Genomic DNA, 18,832 nt, shown 5'->3' on the forward strand with positions numbered 1-18,832 from the left:
ACCTCTTGTGTGACCTTGGTCTCCAGGGAAATAATTCTGCTTCTGCAGGATGCAAATAACTCCCATTCATTTCAGTGGCATCTGGCCTCTCTTTCTACAGTTTTGTAATAGGTGTTTACATTTTCCCCACTAGAAGCCATGGAAAAAGTGTTGCTGGTCTCACAGCCTAATCTGAATCAAAATAGCTGCTGAGATTGTCCTTGAGGTACCCTTAGGAACAGCTACAAAGGAAAGGCATCTCTAACCATGTAGAACAGGGGTTGGGCAAACATTTTGGCCTGAGAGCCACATCTGCATATAGAAATTGTATGGCGGGCCATATAGAGGGGCGGGAAGGGGTGAGGCCGGGAGAAAGGGTTGGGTGGGGGACCGGCCACCGTGCTTTAGCCAGGGCGCTGCTGGGCCCATGTGGTGGGACAGAGGTGGGGGAAAGGGGCAAAGCTGGGAGAAGGGGCTGGGAAGGGGACGGGCCACCACGCTCTGGCCAGGGCGCTGCTGGGCCCACGTTGTAGGAGAGGGTCAGGGGGAAGGGGCAGGGCTGGGAGGTGGAGCAGCTGCCACTGCACTGCATAGCTTGTTCTGCAACCTTTCCGTGGACCACCGGTTGAGCTGGAGGGCCTGATGAAAAGCTCAGACGGGCCGTATGTGGCCCGCGGACCGTAGTTTGCACACCCCTGATGTAGAAAGTCTCCTAGTATGGTAAATTCCAAATGTTTAAGGCACCTGAACTACTTGATACATGTAGTAGATGTCAAAATACATTCTCTGCCTCTTATAGATACAGATACCCAGCAAATAGGGACCAGTTAATCCTATATTTAAAAATGATCATCATTTAACTTTCCCATCATAGTGAGCTACATTCAGGGCAATCTGTGTTACAATTCCACTGCTGTGGATTCTGCACTGCAAAACTGTGCTGTGTAAAACGGGAGCAAAGTATAACTCAGTGTAAATGTAGTTGAGTTTGGCTTGAGCTAGTGGTTACATTTATTGAGTTAACAAAGACTTACCTAAATTATGCAAATTAAGGATTATTATTCAGCACAAGAGGTCAGCTGAATAATAATACATCTCATCTGAAAAATGGCACCTTCAGCAGTACAGATGTGCTAAGATTGGGGAATTGGTTCAAGGATGAATCAGAGAAGAGTGCTGCCTATTGAACCAACAGCACCACTTCCTGCAACACCTTCAGTTTGCTTTGAGTTTCTCTTGTCCAAGGAGTGACCAGTTCCAGCACTTCTTAATTGTAAAATCTGACAATATCACACCTCTAATGGAAGATTTTAGTCAAATTCTGTTTAGTTTAATTTTTCACCCTCATTCATTGAGTTGACACATACCAGGGGGTCAGATGGCAGTAATAAAGTACTAAAAACATTATATTGATCTTTCTGCATTAAAATGAAGACACCAGTAGAAAGGTTAGCATTTTAAGGGCTGTTGTAAGCAGACAATGTCACATGTATTGTATAGCATGCAGTCTAATAAAATTTCCTGTCTTATAGGGTCCCCCAGGGGAAGCGGGACCTAAGGGCGATAAGGTGAGGATTTTCTTGACAATACTGTAGTTGCAAACATTTGAGCTATTATTTCAAAGTGCTAGTTTCCAAATAAGCTGGAAACTAGGGGGACACTAGGAGGTTGTTCTGTGCACTCTTGTGTCTTTATATTAATTATTGTATCTTAATTAACAGGTCCTCAAAAAGGTGTCATTTTGTAGGCTATTCTTTAAGATCCGCTCTACTATCAGATCAAAATAGCACTAAATGCTACATTCTATTATTATTATTTATTCAGAACTGATTGAAAATTTCAAAATTTGTCATTGTCAGAATTTGTCATTGAAATGCCACTAAAATGTTCATGAGAATTGTGTGTGTGTGTATTTATGTAGAGAGGGGTGGGGTGGGGTTAGGAAGGGCCTAGGAACCCAACCAGAAGGATCGGGGCCTTTTTGTGCTATACCCTATATACACACTTATTAAAGAGACGGTACTTTCCCTAGAGACCTTGCAGTAATTGTTCAGACAGAAAATGATAGGGAGTGTGCAGAGGGAGGGGTAGATAACAAGGTGAATATAAAAATAAAAATAGTGCATACTGGCGTAATGGGCATTAGTCATGATTTGCCATCTGCCTTTGTCCCATATATTGCATTTTGATGTTGCATCTACATGAATCAGAGTCTATGTTGGTATAAATCAGCTGAAGGGAGATCTCCACGCTCCACCCCAGTAGTTTGCATGAGCATTCTAAACACTAGCCTGCATCCACTACTGCCTTCAGCAGCCTCTGGATTCCCCCCATTCTCTTGGTGGCATGGAGGAGTTCATGATGGGGGTCCATAGTGGCCTGCTACCTTCTCTGGCATTCCACTGGGGACTATTCTCCTCTCCTTCCAATTTTCCCCTCAACTTCCAGCCCCAATCTCTGGTGTCCCCCTTTCCATTTCCTCTCTGCCACCTTTGATGTGTCTTGCTCTATCCAACACTGTGGGATTCCATGTTCCTCCATCGCTCTCATGTGGCTTACTCCTCTCCCCATTTGTTGTCTCCACCGAGTGCCGCATCTTTTCCTCCCTCCTCCGAAGGCAAAACTGAGTTGAAACCACTGCTGGGGGCTGACTCTCTGCAGGAGTCAGGAGCAGAGGAAAGGCAGCTTCTGGCCACCCAGCAGCAGTAGCTACAGTGATCTCTGGCATCCAGAGGCAAGACGTGCACACACACAAAAATCAAACCAACAGTTGCATATTTTTTCAGCCCCAGCTAATGTACACTTTTGAGGGCAAAGAACTTGGGACCATCACGCCCCAAATAGGACCATTTCAGGTATTCTCAGGGTTTGTGGGTCTGCACAAAGCGCACAGGCAAAGGAGAACCCAACATTAGGGCAGAGATTCTGTGGGATGTACAGTGGTTCCATTTATCTTAGCTATGTATTTATTTGGAGGCCACATCTCCCATGCCTTCTTCAGTCCCATCATTACCCCACTTGTTTAGGTGAACACATGACTGAGCTAAAGACAGGAAAAAAAAAAAAAGATAAATGTAACAACATGTTTGCAAGGTCAATTGGGATTGTCTCTGCTTCTATATAGCAGTGTCTCAAAAGAGATGCGAGTGGGGAAAGAGAGAGAGTTTTTGTCAGAAAGAGTGAGAGTTCTGTCCATTTAAATATGTGCATGCACATCTACAACTATATTTTAGTTGTCATTACAACTATATTTTAATCTTAATTTTATGTTTTCCTGCTCTTCATCCACCATCTCTGCTTTTAACAAAAACAATGTGATCTCATGCAGGTCAGACCTATGCCTTTTTTATGTTTTGAAAATGTCTAGCACATCCCAGGCACTGCCAGAAATTAATAATAGTAATAATTAGTAATTGGAGTTGTGGCTAATTAACTTTTAAGTTGGGAGAATATATGAGCTTTGAGGACTTTTCGTATTTGAATAAACAGTAGGTTAGATTTGAGGCCAAATCTACCACATTTATAAAATCCTTATATTTATAAAAGGAAAGTTGGTTAAGGCAATAACACACGTATAATTTTTGTCATCAGGGTCATATGGGCTTGAGTTTTCAAGGACCAAAAGGTGAAAAGGTAAGCCCCTTGTTTGAAACCTTTTAGAATATAACTGCTAGATATATTCTTGAAGCTATATTTATTTTAAAATTTGCCTCTTGGAGTCACTTTGTGGAGTAAGCCAATACAGTAACATTTTCGTTTTAAAAGATTTGGGTTCAGCCTGGCTCAAGTCACTTCCAGCATGGTGTGTGGAACTTGGCATGACTGGCACTAAGCACATAAGAATTGTCATACTGCATCAGAAACAAGGTCCTTCTAGTTCAGTCTCCTGTCTTTGACAGTGGCCAGCACCAAATGCTTCAGAAGAAGTTTTAAGGACACCTGCAGTTGGCTGGTATGGGGGTAATCTGTCCCTTGCATGTGTCGCATCCTGATCTTTAATAGTTTAAGCCCTGAAGCATGAGGTTTTAAATCCCTGCCAAAATTCTTACAATTAATTATAATTCTGTATATTCCTGTTATTCCTAGAAATGACCATTCCCTTTTTGAATCGTGCTTAGTTCTTGGCCTCATCATCTTCCTGTGGCAATGAGTTCCAGAGTCAAATTACATATTGCATGAAAAAGTATTTCCTTTTTTTTAACCTTCCCATGTTTTAATTTCATTGAATGTCTCCACGTTCTTCTTATATGGGAGAGAGAGAACAGAAGTTCCTACCTTCTCTAGAAAATTCATTATTTATAATATAGCATAAGGAATAATTCTGAATCCAGTTAGATCTCCTAATACAGAGTATATTTTCTGAAACTAGAATTTAAAAAGAAATTCCTAGATTTAGAGTAATATGGAGATTTTTCCTTAGCATTGTTTTATACTGTAAATATTTTAACTTGGCCATTGTCATTCTGTATTTCTATGAAGGAAATGAATGATTATCACCCCATTATTTTATCTAATGTAATTGCTAGGGCAAAGTTTCATGCAAAGTTTGTGCAGAAAAAATAGAAGATTTAGTGAGATTGATTTGTTGACTTACTTGGATTTGCCTTTTGCAAAAACCCCAGGAAATATAACACAGCAGAAATAATGTGCATAATTTATAGGGTCTTTTAGGAGGTGTGTTCCTTGAACAGCAGTTGATTTTATTGTGTGGAAGCAAGTGGAGAATAAAATAAATACACATATGGTATATCATGCAAATTTCCCCTCTCCTAGGTTTTGGCTTTATTGGAAGCTCTGATAATGATGAAATAGCTGAAATTACAGCCTACTATTTTCTTCTATCCTCTATCTTCTTCTTGGGGCTTGTGTGCATGCCCTCTTCTTTCCTAGCCCCTCATTTTCCCTGATAGACACCAAAAACCCTTTTGTATCTGTCTGGGGGAAAGGTAGGAGGGGGCTCAGCGTGTTGAGCAGGGCCACCCCTATTTGCCCAATGCAAGGTTGATACACCCCGTCCCATGATTGTCATGATTCCCTGTTGAGTCAAACAATCATGATTTTGGGGACTAAGTCCCCTGATGGGGCACAGCAACCAAGCAGTCTCTAGCCCCTTGAGTGGGGCAGAGCAAACACTCAGCCTATGGCCCCTGAGCCTCCTGACTGGGGCAGACAATAGCAGTTGGGGGCTCTGGCCCTCTGGGCAAGGCAGAGCAAACAATCAGTCTGTAGCCGCTGGGGCGGGGCAAACACTCTCTCTATGTCTGTGGCCCCCAGTAGCCATGCCTAGGGGCAAGTGCAGGGCGGTAGGGGAATCCAGGGCCACGCTACTCCACTGGGTTCTGACCCAGGACCCTATGGAGCAAGTACACTCCCTATTAAGGGTTCAAGCTTTGCCTCCTAACATATTCCCTGGGTCACTTCATACTATAAGACCCATCCTGGGCATGTCCTCAGCTGGCAGCTGCTCAGCATTCCTGTCAGTCTCCATGGCCTGCTGATCGTCTGGGTCCATGCTCCCAACAGCCTGAAGAGTCTACAGTTTCTCTGCAGGAGCCTGCAACACACATTCTTCCTGCCTCCTTTTATCTGTCTCCTCTCTCCAGGAGCATATGCAGCAGGGGTGAGAGGATGTGGTCTCCTGGGCCCACAGTGATTGGTCAGCCCCCTTGGCCCAGTGCAGGGGGTGGGGCGGGGCTGACACACCTCATCACAGTATCCTTGTAAGAATTAAGGTGGACCTGCCAGTATGACTGAACAATAATTACTCTGCTTCTTTATAGAAGGTTCAGGCACCTTATGTCAGGGTGACTCAGAGCAGGGTCCTAGTCTGCCAGCCTGTTTATAATGTGCTTTTCAGCAACTGCATGTGCAAAGCTTTAGGTTATTAGTTATTTGGTTTTGCTAAAATAATAATCCCACAACCATCCTGTCTTTTTTTTTAAAGTGAGTGGTAGTTTTATTTTATTTAATTATTTTATTTACGAATGTTCTCAGTATAAATATTCTAACTAAGTTAGTAAACCTGAATTTTGTGTCAATAGGGTGATCAAGGAGCTCCGGGCCGAGCAGGTCCACAAGGAACTGACTCATTCCAAAAAAAAGAGAATGTGAGCATGATTGTACATGGCGAAAAGGTGAGAAAATATTACTTAATCTTAACAATATAGGACTTCTTATTTCTTTGCTTAAAGTCAGTGGGGACAAGCTTACTAAAGAAAGACAGGGAAAACAGTGTTATAAGCAATCTAATGCTAATTATGGAAACTTGGTCCATGTTTTACCTTTCTTAAATATAGTGTAATAATCTTCCTGTAAGTATCTCAAGAATTTGTACATGAATAATCTGTGCATATGATAATACCTCTAAATACATCACATGTCTGTAGAAGACTTTGGTTACAAGATTATACATTAAAGAATGTTCTCTCATCCTTACTTATGTACATTTTAATGCAATATCACATAGGTGGTGAATTAAGAGAAGAGAAGCACCCCATTCCAGACACTGAGCACTTCAGTTGTAGTGGCCTTACATTCATATCATCTACCTCTCCATACTTCCTTCTCCTGAAGTGTGCACTGTGCAGTCTGGACAGGGAAGCCAATGAAAGCACTGCACAGGAGCTGCCTATGCAGCCCAGGAGGAAGTATGGCCCTGGAGGGTGCAATTGAGATCTGCAGAGTTGGGATCCTTTTTACCATTGGATTCCCAGCCAATTCAGCCTTCTCCTTCTACTAGCCTGCTGTCTCTGGCTGCTTGAGGGGAAGTTATGGTTAAAAAATTGTGGCAGAAATATTGTAGCCTGTACTGAATAACATTTCACCTTTCTGTGGCTTTTTCTGCTGGGGGAAGGTGGGAGACAGATAGGGCAGCAGGCCCCAAAGTGTAATATATAGGCTGATCAACATGTTTTTTCTGGTCAATTGCAGAAAAAACATGCTGAACAAGTAATTTATATTAGATGTATTTTCATGAACAGAATCACCTCCAGTGAGCCTGAGTGCTAAAGCATTGTATGGTTATTTAATGGGCCATCACTAGCAATAATTATTTGTACAATACATTAGATTTGAATGGTTTCGAATTCTGTATTTAAAAAAAGGTGTTTGAAATTTCACAAGTTACCTTTCCCCGCATACCTATTAGGCCTTGTAATTTGAACAAGAGTGGAGAACATGGAGACAATGTACCATATCTGACAGAGGAAATAAATGATTTATAGCAGAAGTGGATTATGGATAATTTTCCCATTTATTAATTTGCATTGTTTTCTAATTTCATTAGGGTGAACCAGGTCAAAAAGGTGATACTGGGACTTCAGTAAGTATTATGTAATCATTTTGTTTGCATTAAGAGACTTTATTGAACCCAATGGTGACCAAGTCTTAAAGGATTCTATATTTAGTGGATCATAACTAAAATAAAATGTACAATGAAATATGGCAGTATGATTAATCTGGTTTGTTTTCTTAAGGGATTTCCAGGCTTAAGCTTCAAAGGGGAGAAAGGTGAACCTGGGAAACCTGGCCCACGAGTAAGTATGCAGTATTTTATCCATAAAAGTTGAGCATCATTGTATTTCTTATGTAAAATTATTAAACTTGGTAGCTTATCAGTGAGATATAAGATGTGATATATTTGCTAACAGTGGAGTTTTGCCAGAGTTTTCAGTAGGGCCAGTATTTGGTTCAGGACAGTTACAGTATACTGTAATGTCTAAAAGTTTCACAAATACTTTACAATACATTTAAAGTATGATCTCACTTTCACTCAATTGACTGAATTCATTGACTTCAATGGAAGCTGGATTTCAAGACAGAACATAAAACCCCCCAATTCAAATAAATTTACGTAAATGAAAGATTTGCATACTTTACTGTACATACAGTATATATATATAATACAGTATTACATATACTATATACTGTATTATATATACTCTAGTTTAAATACATAATGCCCAGTAAATCTATTTAGTTTACACATAACTTTTCTCCTAAAAAGGGAGGAATGGAGAGAAAACAACTTGACTAACACAAGTTAGTTCATTTTTAGCTTGTTCATTTTTAGCTTGTTTTTCATCGATTTTAATGCCATAACCATCTAATCTGGCTATCTATGTAACACAAGTCATACAACCTCACTCAGTAATTCTTGTGTCACACCCATAACATCTGGATGAGCTATAGCATATCTTTCATAGTTTATTAGCGTGGTAGGTTTAGTATAAAAATCTAAATGGAATGTTTCTCAGCTGGTGCATCATGACTCCAGTGGGGGTGATGAAAGGCAGTTAAGGAGGGCTGTAGGCATGGGAAACATTATTAAAATCTAAAGCAAAGAACATCTTGCTCCCCCGTGCCACATTAAATCTTTACCCTTCAAGGTCAAGTATTCTCTGTAAAACTCTCAAAACACAAACACAGATAAATTATATGGGCTTATCATTGTTATCATTTATGCATTTTGTACTCTTAATGTAGGTGTAGGGGGCCTGTGAAAATATTTTACTTCAAATAAGGGGTTGCCAGCCTGAAAAGTTTGAGAAACTCTTGCCAAGAAAATCAAAGTATCTTGATATAGATTGTTCAGGGACATTACACTACTTTCAGTATAATCTCCTGAACAAATTTCTAATATGCTTATTGCATATTTTGCTCTTTGGGTAAACCACACTTCTGAAATTATGAAAAATCTTGAAAGAAACATTATCATACAAATCCTTAAGATCTGAAACTTTTAGTTTTATTGAATGATTTTTCTACAACTTGATGAATTATTTGAAGAATCTTCATTAATTTGTTCTGGGATTACTGCTGCTACTTTCTCTCTTATTAACATTTTGAAAAATAAGTATTTACATCCCTTTATCTGATGTCACTGATCGTTAATAGACAGCTCATGCTTCCTCCATGATGCATAATCCAGTTATAGTCTGTTTATATGTGTTATTTCCTGTTGTGTATCATTTCTTGTCCTACCAGTTTTTTGTTTTGAGTATGGATTTGGTGTTCCTTTGTTTATTTTTATGGAATTAATTTTTAATTAGACTGAGTGGCATACACGGTTCATGCATTACACAGTCTGAATATATTAGTTCAATGTCTCTTTATATATTCCGTGCTCATTTTTTTTCTTAAAAAAATTTAAGATAGCTTAAATGTTTTTAATCATATAGACAGTAAACAATTTATAAAGAAATTACCTTTGAAATGTAGTAATTGTTTGTAGTGATTTGTTTACTAGTCGTAACCATTTCATAAATCATTTGTACTCTATTGTACATAAAGATATACATATTATTTAAGGCTAGAATGAAAGGCAAAACTGACAAATAAAATGCTATAGTCCTGATATAAAAATAAAATCTTATAAATCATTCACTGATACCTTTGATATTCTATAGCTAACAAAAAACTAATCCTTAAACTGCTGACAATAGATTTGCTTTTACTTTCAAAGTGTTACAAATAGAGGAATTAAACCACAAAAATGCCATGCTTTCTTTGAAACCCATTTTAACAAACACATATAAAATATGAGATATGAAATCCTTTCTGGGAGTAGATGAAAAAAATAGAGGTAGAGTATTCTGCAGAGCCATGTATGGTTAATTTAGCAAAATGTGAGGACATAAAAATCATTGTTCAGGACATTCTGTATTTCTTACTTGTCCTAATCATGGAACTTGCAAAGACATCCAAGTGCATTCTGCACATACATTGAGATTAGAATCTGCCTCCCACCTCTTTTAAAACAATAGGTTTTTTTCAACTAAATTTCATATAAAGAACAAAGTATTCACAAAGAGACCAATGTGTATTTTTGAAAACATAAACCAGTTCTGGGGGGAAATAAAGCAATAAAAATAACCCAGGGTAAAAAACAAATACAGTATGTACACATCCTAAAAGAACAGAAATGTGCATACTTTGTTTGAGCAGGTTGATAATGTTACATTACATTAAAATTATATTAAAACCCCCCATTTTTCATTTATGTGGGGGGAGTTGCACTCAGACGCTTGCTGGGTGAAAGGAGTCACCAGTCCAAAAAGAACCACTGCTCTAGATTATCAGCAGGTGGGAAATATATGTGCTCCATGGTCATCTTTTTGTCCATTTTCATACATTGGGTATTATTAGCTGTGAGAGAAGGACTCATTAACTCATTGTACTGCTGGATTCTTAGTTTTACTGTTTCAGCCAATGTGTACAAAAGTTATATAAATTTGATGTTAATTCAGTAATGTGGAACTTTGTGCTTTACAGGGAAAACCTGGAAAAGATGGCGAGCAAGGACCAAAAGGACAACCTGTATGTGTCACTACATTTTTAATATTACTCTTTAACTTTTTAAAAGATAAAATTGTCTTCTGTACTAAATGTTTGATTCCACTGCATACAAAATAAGAAAAATGAAAACTGTGGGGTGATTCCAGTAGATTTCAGAATTATTTAGATAATTGCCTTTTGTATTGAAAAAGTGATCAGTTTGAGGATTTAAACTGAGACACTACCATTAATAAGCTACACCAGTATTTGTTGTGTCTGATTTGTTTTTTTTCTCTTCTCTCCCACTCCAATATACACATAGGGAGAGGATGGTGGGTTTGGAATTCCAGGACGACCAGGTGACCCTGGTCCTAAGGTAAGTAATTAAATATAATCTCTTTGGGGCAGAATTAATAGCTAAGATCTTGCATTCATACCTTAGAGTAGCCAGTTACATATTATACATACCAAAAAGCTATGTTAAAAGAACATTATTAAGATTGCAAAGTCAATCATTCAAAAATTAGGAAATGCCAGAGTTAATGTTGCCTGTGCGATCTTAATTCAGTCTGCTTGTGTTACACAATCACATGGCCTCTCCCTCTCCCAGGGCTAACTCCCCCTCCCCCCTACACCTCCAGTTCTGAGTCTCACTGTCCTTTCCCAGTCAGTCACAGTTTCTCTCTTCCCTTGCCCCCCGCTCCAGTCCCAGTTTCCCAGACTCCATGTCCCAATCTATTCTGTTCAATCTTCCCAGTCTGGTTTTTGTCTCCTCTGCATTCAAATCACACTTTCTCCTTCCTGGATTTCTTCTTCACCATGCCTCGGAGCCATCGTGGAGGTCACTGAGAACACAAGAGAGTCAGGCTCCCGGTTTTCAGTTCCAGTGCCCAGCTGTACCCTGGCTTAGAGCAACTGGGAACAGCCATTATAGATAAAGTCTGGTTTCGCGTCTGTACCCTTGGTCTGGAAGGAGCATGCTCAGTTGCTTGTGGCACATGCACAGTGTGGTCAGTACTAGGATCTGTAAGAGACTCAATCATGTTCAGTGAGGATGGAATCTTTGAAGATTTAAGCTCCTAAAATCTAAGAAGTCTCCCCTGGGCATGTGTGATTTGTGTTTTTTTCAAAGTTTTGTAACTTGGCCAGATTTGGGCAGATTTTCACTGGGATTGCAAAAGGCACAGCACTGACATAAATGTCCCCCCTCTCACCCATCCAAATTTCAAGTCCCTGCTCCAGAGTATGGGGGCACTAGAGATTTCCAGATAAAAAGTTGCCAGACATTTTTAACATGGGGAAAACTATATATAATTTCCTAGAATAATTCTCATTTTGGATGAAACTTGCCCAAAAAATTCAGCCTGAAGCAGACACCTTCCATGGAAAATTTCATCCCAAACAGTTGCAATTTGGCAAAGTTATATGCAACAGAAAACAGGTCTTATAATGAGAAGTGTCAGCACATTAATAATTGGCAATGTCACCAGGCCTGCCTATAATAATAAATGTAACTTCGTATAAAACAATGCTTGTCTCGTTATCTAGAAAAATACTGAACATACTGCCCCAATTAGTTGGCTGTGTACTTCTTTGTACTTTGGGAGTTAGTGCAGAAGGAGGGTTCTGTGTGCATGAATCCAGCCCAAATTTGCACTTGTGAAGTGTATTCTATATTGATCTTGTTCAATGAGGAAATTGTTAGAACATAAAATCTCCATGTGTAAGACTTAAAAGCTAGTGGAATGCCATTGATATAACAGTTTTCATTGTGCAATATTTCAGTTAAAAAATGTAATTTGTTTTTCTGTTCAGGGAGACAAGGGTGCACAAGGTGTTCCAGGACTTCCAGGAAGAGTAAGTAAAGTAAATTTTGCTTTCACAAAACAGACAGAAAATACCTAACTGATATGGAAATCAAAGCACTCAGGACTTATTTTTTTAAAGACAATGCTGCCATTGATTTTCATTGGGAGCAAAACTTAGGAGCCCTATGTTGTCCAAATATATATGAATTCTGTAAAGGGAAATTTCTATAGCGCAGCAATTTTTATCATTTGAGATTTGACTCTTGTCTTATGGATTTAAAATATTACTGCTGCCTTGCTATTATTGTAAAGCTATACAAATAATTATTAACAATGGCACAAATGAGGACTTCAGAGCATAATCTATAGATTTTACAGTGTAGTACAGGTTTTTTCACATTACTTTTAGAAGTAGATTGCAGTTAGCCAGGCACATATATGTCCCAAATGCTATGAACTGTTTTCTTTATACCTGGAGTAAAATGAATGGATAACTTCATTCAACCAATTGTGCATAATTCCTGACTATTTCTATGTAGATTTAGGGTACCATACTTCAAGTACAATTCTATTTCAACAAAAATCACCAGTACAAACTATATTAAAATAAAATGTAGTGTAAACATTATCAAGCACCCTAAAGGCATGGCTACACAGACGTTAGTGTGCTGCAAGCTAGGGTGTAAATGTACAGTGCACTAGCTTGCTGCACAGTAACATCCTATGTGGGCCCTACTACCATGCTCAAAAAGTTCCAGTGTGCTTTGATGTATTCTTGTTTGAAACATGACTACGTCAAATTGCGCTACAGAACTGTTAGTGCACGGTTGCAGGGTTCCCATGGTGAATTAGTACATGGTAGCCTGAGGAACTGTAGATTACATGCTGGGCTGCTGTGTACTAACATCCACAAGCCCTCAGGTTGCTTTGCACAATTCTGGTGGCAGATGGGCATTAAAACTGTCCAATTGCAATGACCAGAGCATGAGCGGTCAGGCCTAGTGGTTTGATCAGGAGTCCTGCCTAGTGTGCGAAGCTGAGGCTCACAACTGAAGATGGTGTCAGGCACCAAATCGGGTCAGAGCCAGAGACGGCGTCATGGGTAAGGCGGAGGAGAAGGGGCCTAGAGTAGGGCAGGACAGCAGGAGCTGGGAATAGACGGGAGTCTGGGATAGGAGGACAAGAACCAGGAGCAGGTAGGGAAGCAGGAATCAGGAACAGGCAGGAATGCAGGGCTCAGGTAAGCAGGAGGGGACCATAGTAGCAGCCAGCCAAGGATTCCTTTAGTTGCTTAAACAATTTCCAGTTGTTACTTCCTGGTTTATATAGCACTCCTTATCCAACTGGGGGGCAGGGGGAGGGCTGGATGTTTCCCCCAATCACGAGCTTGGAGGTGGGAGGGGGGCCCTCTATGAGCTCACCCTTCACTAGGCCCTTGCTTTGTTACACAGATGAGCTGCTGGGTGGTAGTTATGGCCTGCATGCTGCCTGGGGACCTATGGGCCTGGATTTGAAGCCTGTGAGCCCTTATACCAACCACCCCTGTATGGGGAATGCTCAGAGTAGGAGGGAGGTCTGGCTTCAGCATCCTGATGATTCCTCTTGTGTCATAGCAGCTGTTACAAGTCAATGCAATTTATAGCAGCCCTGAGGCTGTTCCAAGTTTTACCACAGCCCAAACTGGCCCCTGGCAGCCCCAAGGTCAGAGAGACTAGAAAGCTCCAATACACCTGAGCTCCTCAGTTATGTATTTCCTAATATCTTGATACTTATTCTGTAATTCAGGTAATAGGTACTGGAACAGTGGATGCTTATGGTGAAAAAGGAGACATTGGTCCTCCAGGTTTTCCGGGATTAAAAGGTGAACAAGGTCAAAAAGGTATGCAATTTTATTGTCTTTATATATGCTCTTTATTTCTTTTTAAAAGGAGAATATAATTGAATTACTTGCATGCTTTAATGGACCCTGCTATATGATAATGAAATGCCCTGATTTTGTCACTGAAATTCTGTTGAATTATTACATTCTGCCTATATACATTTCTGATGTAATTGTAACTGGATCTGTCACAATTCACTTTGCTGTATGGCATGTTTCACATTTTGTTGTTTTGCTGAGCCCTGTTTAAAGGATTGGAGCTGGGCAAAAAATTTCAGATAAATAGTTTATTGCAGTTTCAGTAGACACAAACTATTTGTGATTTATAACAAATTTGCAGAATAGTTTTGGCCAGAAAACTGTTGTTCTTTCACAAAAGGACTGGAGGAGAAAGCAGAGGTGGTGGTCGTGCTCACCTTATAACTTTTAGCTCAGTGATTAGGGTATCCTAGCCACCAGGCTGTTGACTATTCTCCTGTTAAAGCTGTTCCAGTTTGTGTAAATAATTAAATGATCACTGGAGACTTGAAGTAGGGTCTGTTTCCTCTCAGGTGGGTACTCTGACCACAAGCCTTATAGAGGCAGTCTCACTCTCTTGCTTTGGCCCAATTAGTGTATTTTATATGAAGTGAAATAGCTTCAACAGGACAGATGAAGAGAGATCCAGCCCAGAATAGCTCATAGCCACGCTCATAGCCTCATCTGGGAGGAGGGAGACCTGCGCTGAACAATCCCTTCTCCTTTCAGGCAGACAGGGGATTCAAAACCAAGTTTCCCCCATTCCAGATGAATGCCATAACCCCTGAACTGAAAGTTATAAGGTGGGCAGCTCTGGCTTCTCTTCCTGCCATTTTGTGAATCTAGACCCTTAACAATGCCTGGAAACAAAACATTTCCTGAAGAACAATATTTGACTTGAAACACACTTTTTCAGTTCACCAAAAATGTTTTGGAATTTTTAGTTTCAGTTCAACCCGAACCAATTTTTTTTTCAATGTTTTGAAACTGCCAGAGAACTGAAAAATCAGATGTTTCTACAGCTCTGTCAAGGATATCTTCTTCCACCTTAGATTAGACTGCATTTCAGTGGTCACTCAATGAAGTGACCACAGAAAGAACCACAGGCCTGGTTCTCCTTGCTGAGACACCAGTTTTACATCAGTCATACTCCAGTGAGTGTGACACAGAAATGTACATTGAGATATAGCAGCATGAAAGCAGGGTAACAGAATAGAGATTCAGGCTCATAAATTCCTTAAATAGTCCCAATCAGTAATTACATTTTCAATCTTAAAGGGCACATCAGTAATTTATAAAGCTGGTCAGAAAATAGATGGGGAAAATCAAGCATTTTTTCCATTTTTTTGAAGAAATTTCAGAAAGTTTGAAACTTTCCAGCTAGTTTGGTATTCTTTGCACATGATGAGTTCTCACTGACTTTAACAGGAGTTGGGGGCACAAAGAATGCTATGTCTGGTATTTAGTGAAATTTCACTATTTTACATATAATCTATTAATTTCAGTTGAGGATCTATTTTGTTTTGAATAAATATGATTAACTGCCAGTAACAACAACAGGAATTACATGGAATGTATCAGTCAGTGATAGACTAGTTCCTGGACAGCGCTGTTGATTCAGGATCTGATCCTCTCAGCTCCAGTGGCGTATTGAGAGCACTCAGCACCTTATAAAATCAGGGTTTTTCTGTCAAATGTATCTCTTGCAGACTTACACAGATTTCAGCCTCTGATTATTTTTTACCAAAAGCTTTGCAAATAATTTTGGATTAGATCATCTGAGTTTCAATTCTAGGTATTATTTTACTTTCCAGAGTTATAAACTGGTGGTGGGTATTTGCATAACAAATGCTATGAGATCATCATCATTGGCATTTATTTCATTAGCATTCATCTCATAATAAAAAACATCTTTGTTTTTAGGTTTGCAAGGTGTACAAGGATTCCCAGGCCCTCCAGGTATAAGCACATGACTGTTGGGTTTTATTCACTCTTTTTTTTAATTCTTCTGGGATCAGTCTTGAGGGATGCTGAGCACCTGCCACTCTCAGTCACTCCCTGACCTGTGGAGTGGGTGTATGCTGCACTCTTGGGGGGTTCTAATCATCCCCTCAAGATCTTTGTATGAATTGTCTGTCTCATTGATGGAAGAAGGAGGATTTTAACCACATATGTGGCATAATCCCTGCTTTCTATGGAGAACCTTGAGGCTGTATTAATTTTACCTGGAATCCTCTGTGCTGGGAAACTTCTCTTAAAATGGAAGTGGGGAGGGGGAGTTTGAGAGAAACAGCCAAGCAGAAGAAGCCCGGAAAACATAGCTCCATTGGACCCATGCACTGTCCAGGTACCAGAGGTGAGGGCATGAGGTCCTAGCGCTTTATTCTGGAGATGCCACCCCTGCTGACTGCTCAGAGTAGTTGTCTTCTCCTCCTATGAGTTTTTCAGGGGAAAGGGTGGCAGGTTCTGGGATTTGTCCCTTTGTTTGTTACTGAGGATTGAATTTAGGGGATTTATTTTGGCGTTGGCACTCATTATAGCTGTGTGAAAAAGGTCAAACACAAATTGAAATTAGTGAAAAAATTCTGTAGACTCCAAAGCAAGGTCAGTATATATCTATCTATCTATATTTGACTTCACAAGCCATGACCTTGAATCCTGAGTTTTAAAAAGAAAGCAAACAATTTAAATCTCCAGGACAAACCTTATACCTGCTTCAAGTCGTCCAGTGATATCAACGCTATCTGGCTGTCCTGGGCTGACATTATCTGTATTGACAGTGAACTAAGTACTCAGGCTTGGGTGAAGCAGTGTCATATTATTCCCAGGAAAGTTTTCAAAGTTTAAGGGGGAGGATAATGCATGTTGTAGGCTGTAAAAACTCCTAAAGAATTGTGTGACACAAGTTAAAAAGAACAGTGGCTTTTAGTTAGTCATTGCTACAGAGTAGACGTCAATGAAGTGTGGGCTTGTATGATTTTTAAGTCTTTTTTTAATGTAGTAAAAGGAACAAAATGTTTAAAAAATCAGTTCTAATGATTAATGAATAATGATGGATCTTAACAAAAATAACTGATCAAGGTTTTGAAAATGAGAGTGAACAGTATTAATTGCTAAAAGAAGATCTTAAGTAGTGCCCTCTACCTATTAAACGATGCTCTTGACTTATTGTCACTTACCCTCACTAATAGTTATTAACTTAACACTTCCTTCTTATCCATGAATTCATGGAAACATTTTTGTTTCAAGTGCTCCTGAAATCAGCTAGTACAGTTGTAAATAAGAGACTGCTGCAGTAGGAATATACTATCAACCTCCTGAGGATGTTGACAGTGATGGTGAAATGCTCAGGGAGATTAGAGAGGCTATAAAAAAAACAGAAATAATGGGGGATTTCAGCTATCCCATATTGACTGGGAACATGTCACCCAAGAGTTCTGAAGGAACTCACTTGTGAAATTGTAAAACAACTAATTGTGGCATGTAACCTATTGCTTAAATCAGTGTCTGTGCCAGATGACTGGCAGATAGCTAATATCACACTGATTTTTAAAAAAGGCCTTAGTAGTGATCCTGGCAGTTAAGCCTGATTTCAGTACTAGGCAAATTGATTGAAACCACAGTAAACAACAGAATTACCAGACAAATAGATGAACACAATATGTTGGGGGAGAGTAAACACGACTTTCATAGAGGGAAATCGTGGCTCACAGATCTATTAGAATTATTTGAAGGGGGTAAACAAACATGGGAAAAGGTGATCCAGTGGATATAATGTACTTGGACTTTCAGAAAGCCTTTGACAAGGTCCCCAAAAGCTCTTAAAGTAAGCTGTCATGGGGTAAGAAGTAAGGTCCTTGTAAGCGTGTTGGCTCCGTGGGAGGCCACAGTGGCTTCCTACAAACAGGGAATAGCTCGCGCTTGGCGAGTGATTAGTCCTAATAGTACACCCTTAGGCAGGGTGAGCAGCAGTTACTCGCTCAGGCCCTCAGTCGGGGCGAGTGAGCAAAGAGTCAGTTGCTCCAACCCCTAGGCAGGGTGAGCAGCAGTTAGTGGCTCAGGCCCTCGGTCAGGGCGAGCGAGCACAGAGTCAATTGCTCCAAACCCTAGGCAGGGTGAGCAGAGGCGGATCACTCAGGCCCTCAGGCAGGGTGAGCGAACAGGAGTCTATGTTCTAACCCTTAGGCAGGGTCAGCAGAGGAGGCAACGGCTTCAGGAGAGCAATTCTCCTGGGGTGGCTAGGGAAAAGGGGAAGGGGAGGGAGACACAGGCCCACCCGTCTCCACTGCGTCCCAGCCCAGAGCCCTAGCAGTGGCAGAAGCGGCTGCCACTGTGTCGGCGGGGCTCCCGCCGCAACACACCGACTAGAATGTGGCTTCAGCCACAGGCCATGGCTGTCCCTGGGCTACTTCCTCCCCACTGACCCTAGTACCTGCCTCCTCCGTGCCGCGAAGGTGGTCCACCAGGGGTAGCGCCGTCAATCCTTCCTCATCGACCAGGGGTAAGGCGGGAAGCTCCTCTTCAGGGGGCAGCTCCTCAAGGTCGTTGTATGTGGGGAGCGGCTCAGCCTCGGGCAGCTCCTCCAAGTCCAGCCCGGCTGCAGGGAGGGGCTCGGCGGCCGGCAGTTCCTCCAAATCCGGCCCGGCCTCCGGGGGTGCCCGCCTCTCGGGCTGCTCTGGGGTCTTGGCCCAGTCTGGTGGTTCCAGAGCATGGCCTCAGGGTCGGGGTAACTCGGCCCAGTCATCCTGGCCGGGTTGCCTAGTCCAGCTTCTCGAGGGCCCTATCCAATCCCCGGGCCCAGGTGGGGCTGGGGTTCGTCATCGGCAGCTAGGCTCTGGCCTAGGCCTCTGCTGGCGGGGCAGCACATCTGTCT

At 40.9% G+C, this 18,832-nt stretch overlaps 1 protein-coding gene across 4 annotated transcripts in view; it reads left to right on the plus strand.

Moving 5' to 3' along the window:
* The window catches only part of COL4A1 (collagen type IV alpha 1 chain), a 204,177-nt gene that overhangs the window by 112,819 nt on the left and 72,526 nt on the right, over nt 1-18,832 (plus strand). For all 4 annotated transcript variants that reach the window (XM_067563705.1, XM_067563706.1, XM_067563704.1 and 1 more), the window contains 10 exons: nt 1,512-1,547; nt 3,571-3,612; nt 6,021-6,113; nt 7,265-7,300; nt 7,455-7,514; nt 10,252-10,296; nt 10,577-10,630; nt 12,070-12,111; nt 13,848-13,941; nt 15,883-15,918. In XM_067563705.1, the coding sequence (XP_067419806.1) occupies nt 1,512-1,547; nt 3,571-3,612; nt 6,021-6,113; nt 7,265-7,300; nt 7,455-7,514; nt 10,252-10,296; nt 10,577-10,630; nt 12,070-12,111; nt 13,848-13,941; nt 15,883-15,918 (538 nt within the window). The remainder of the gene's footprint in view (nt 1-1,511; nt 1,548-3,570; nt 3,613-6,020; nt 6,114-7,264; nt 7,301-7,454; nt 7,515-10,251; nt 10,297-10,576; nt 10,631-12,069; nt 12,112-13,847; nt 13,942-15,882; nt 15,919-18,832) is intronic.

Source organism: Emydura macquarii, unplaced genomic scaffold (assembly GCF_026122565.2).
Source record: "Emydura macquarii macquarii isolate MOO-44397 ecotype Brisbane River unplaced genomic scaffold, CSIRO-AGI_Emac_v2 contig_2531, whole genome shotgun sequence".
NCBI classification, from domain to species: Eukaryota; Metazoa; Chordata; order Testudines; family Chelidae; genus Emydura; species Emydura macquarii.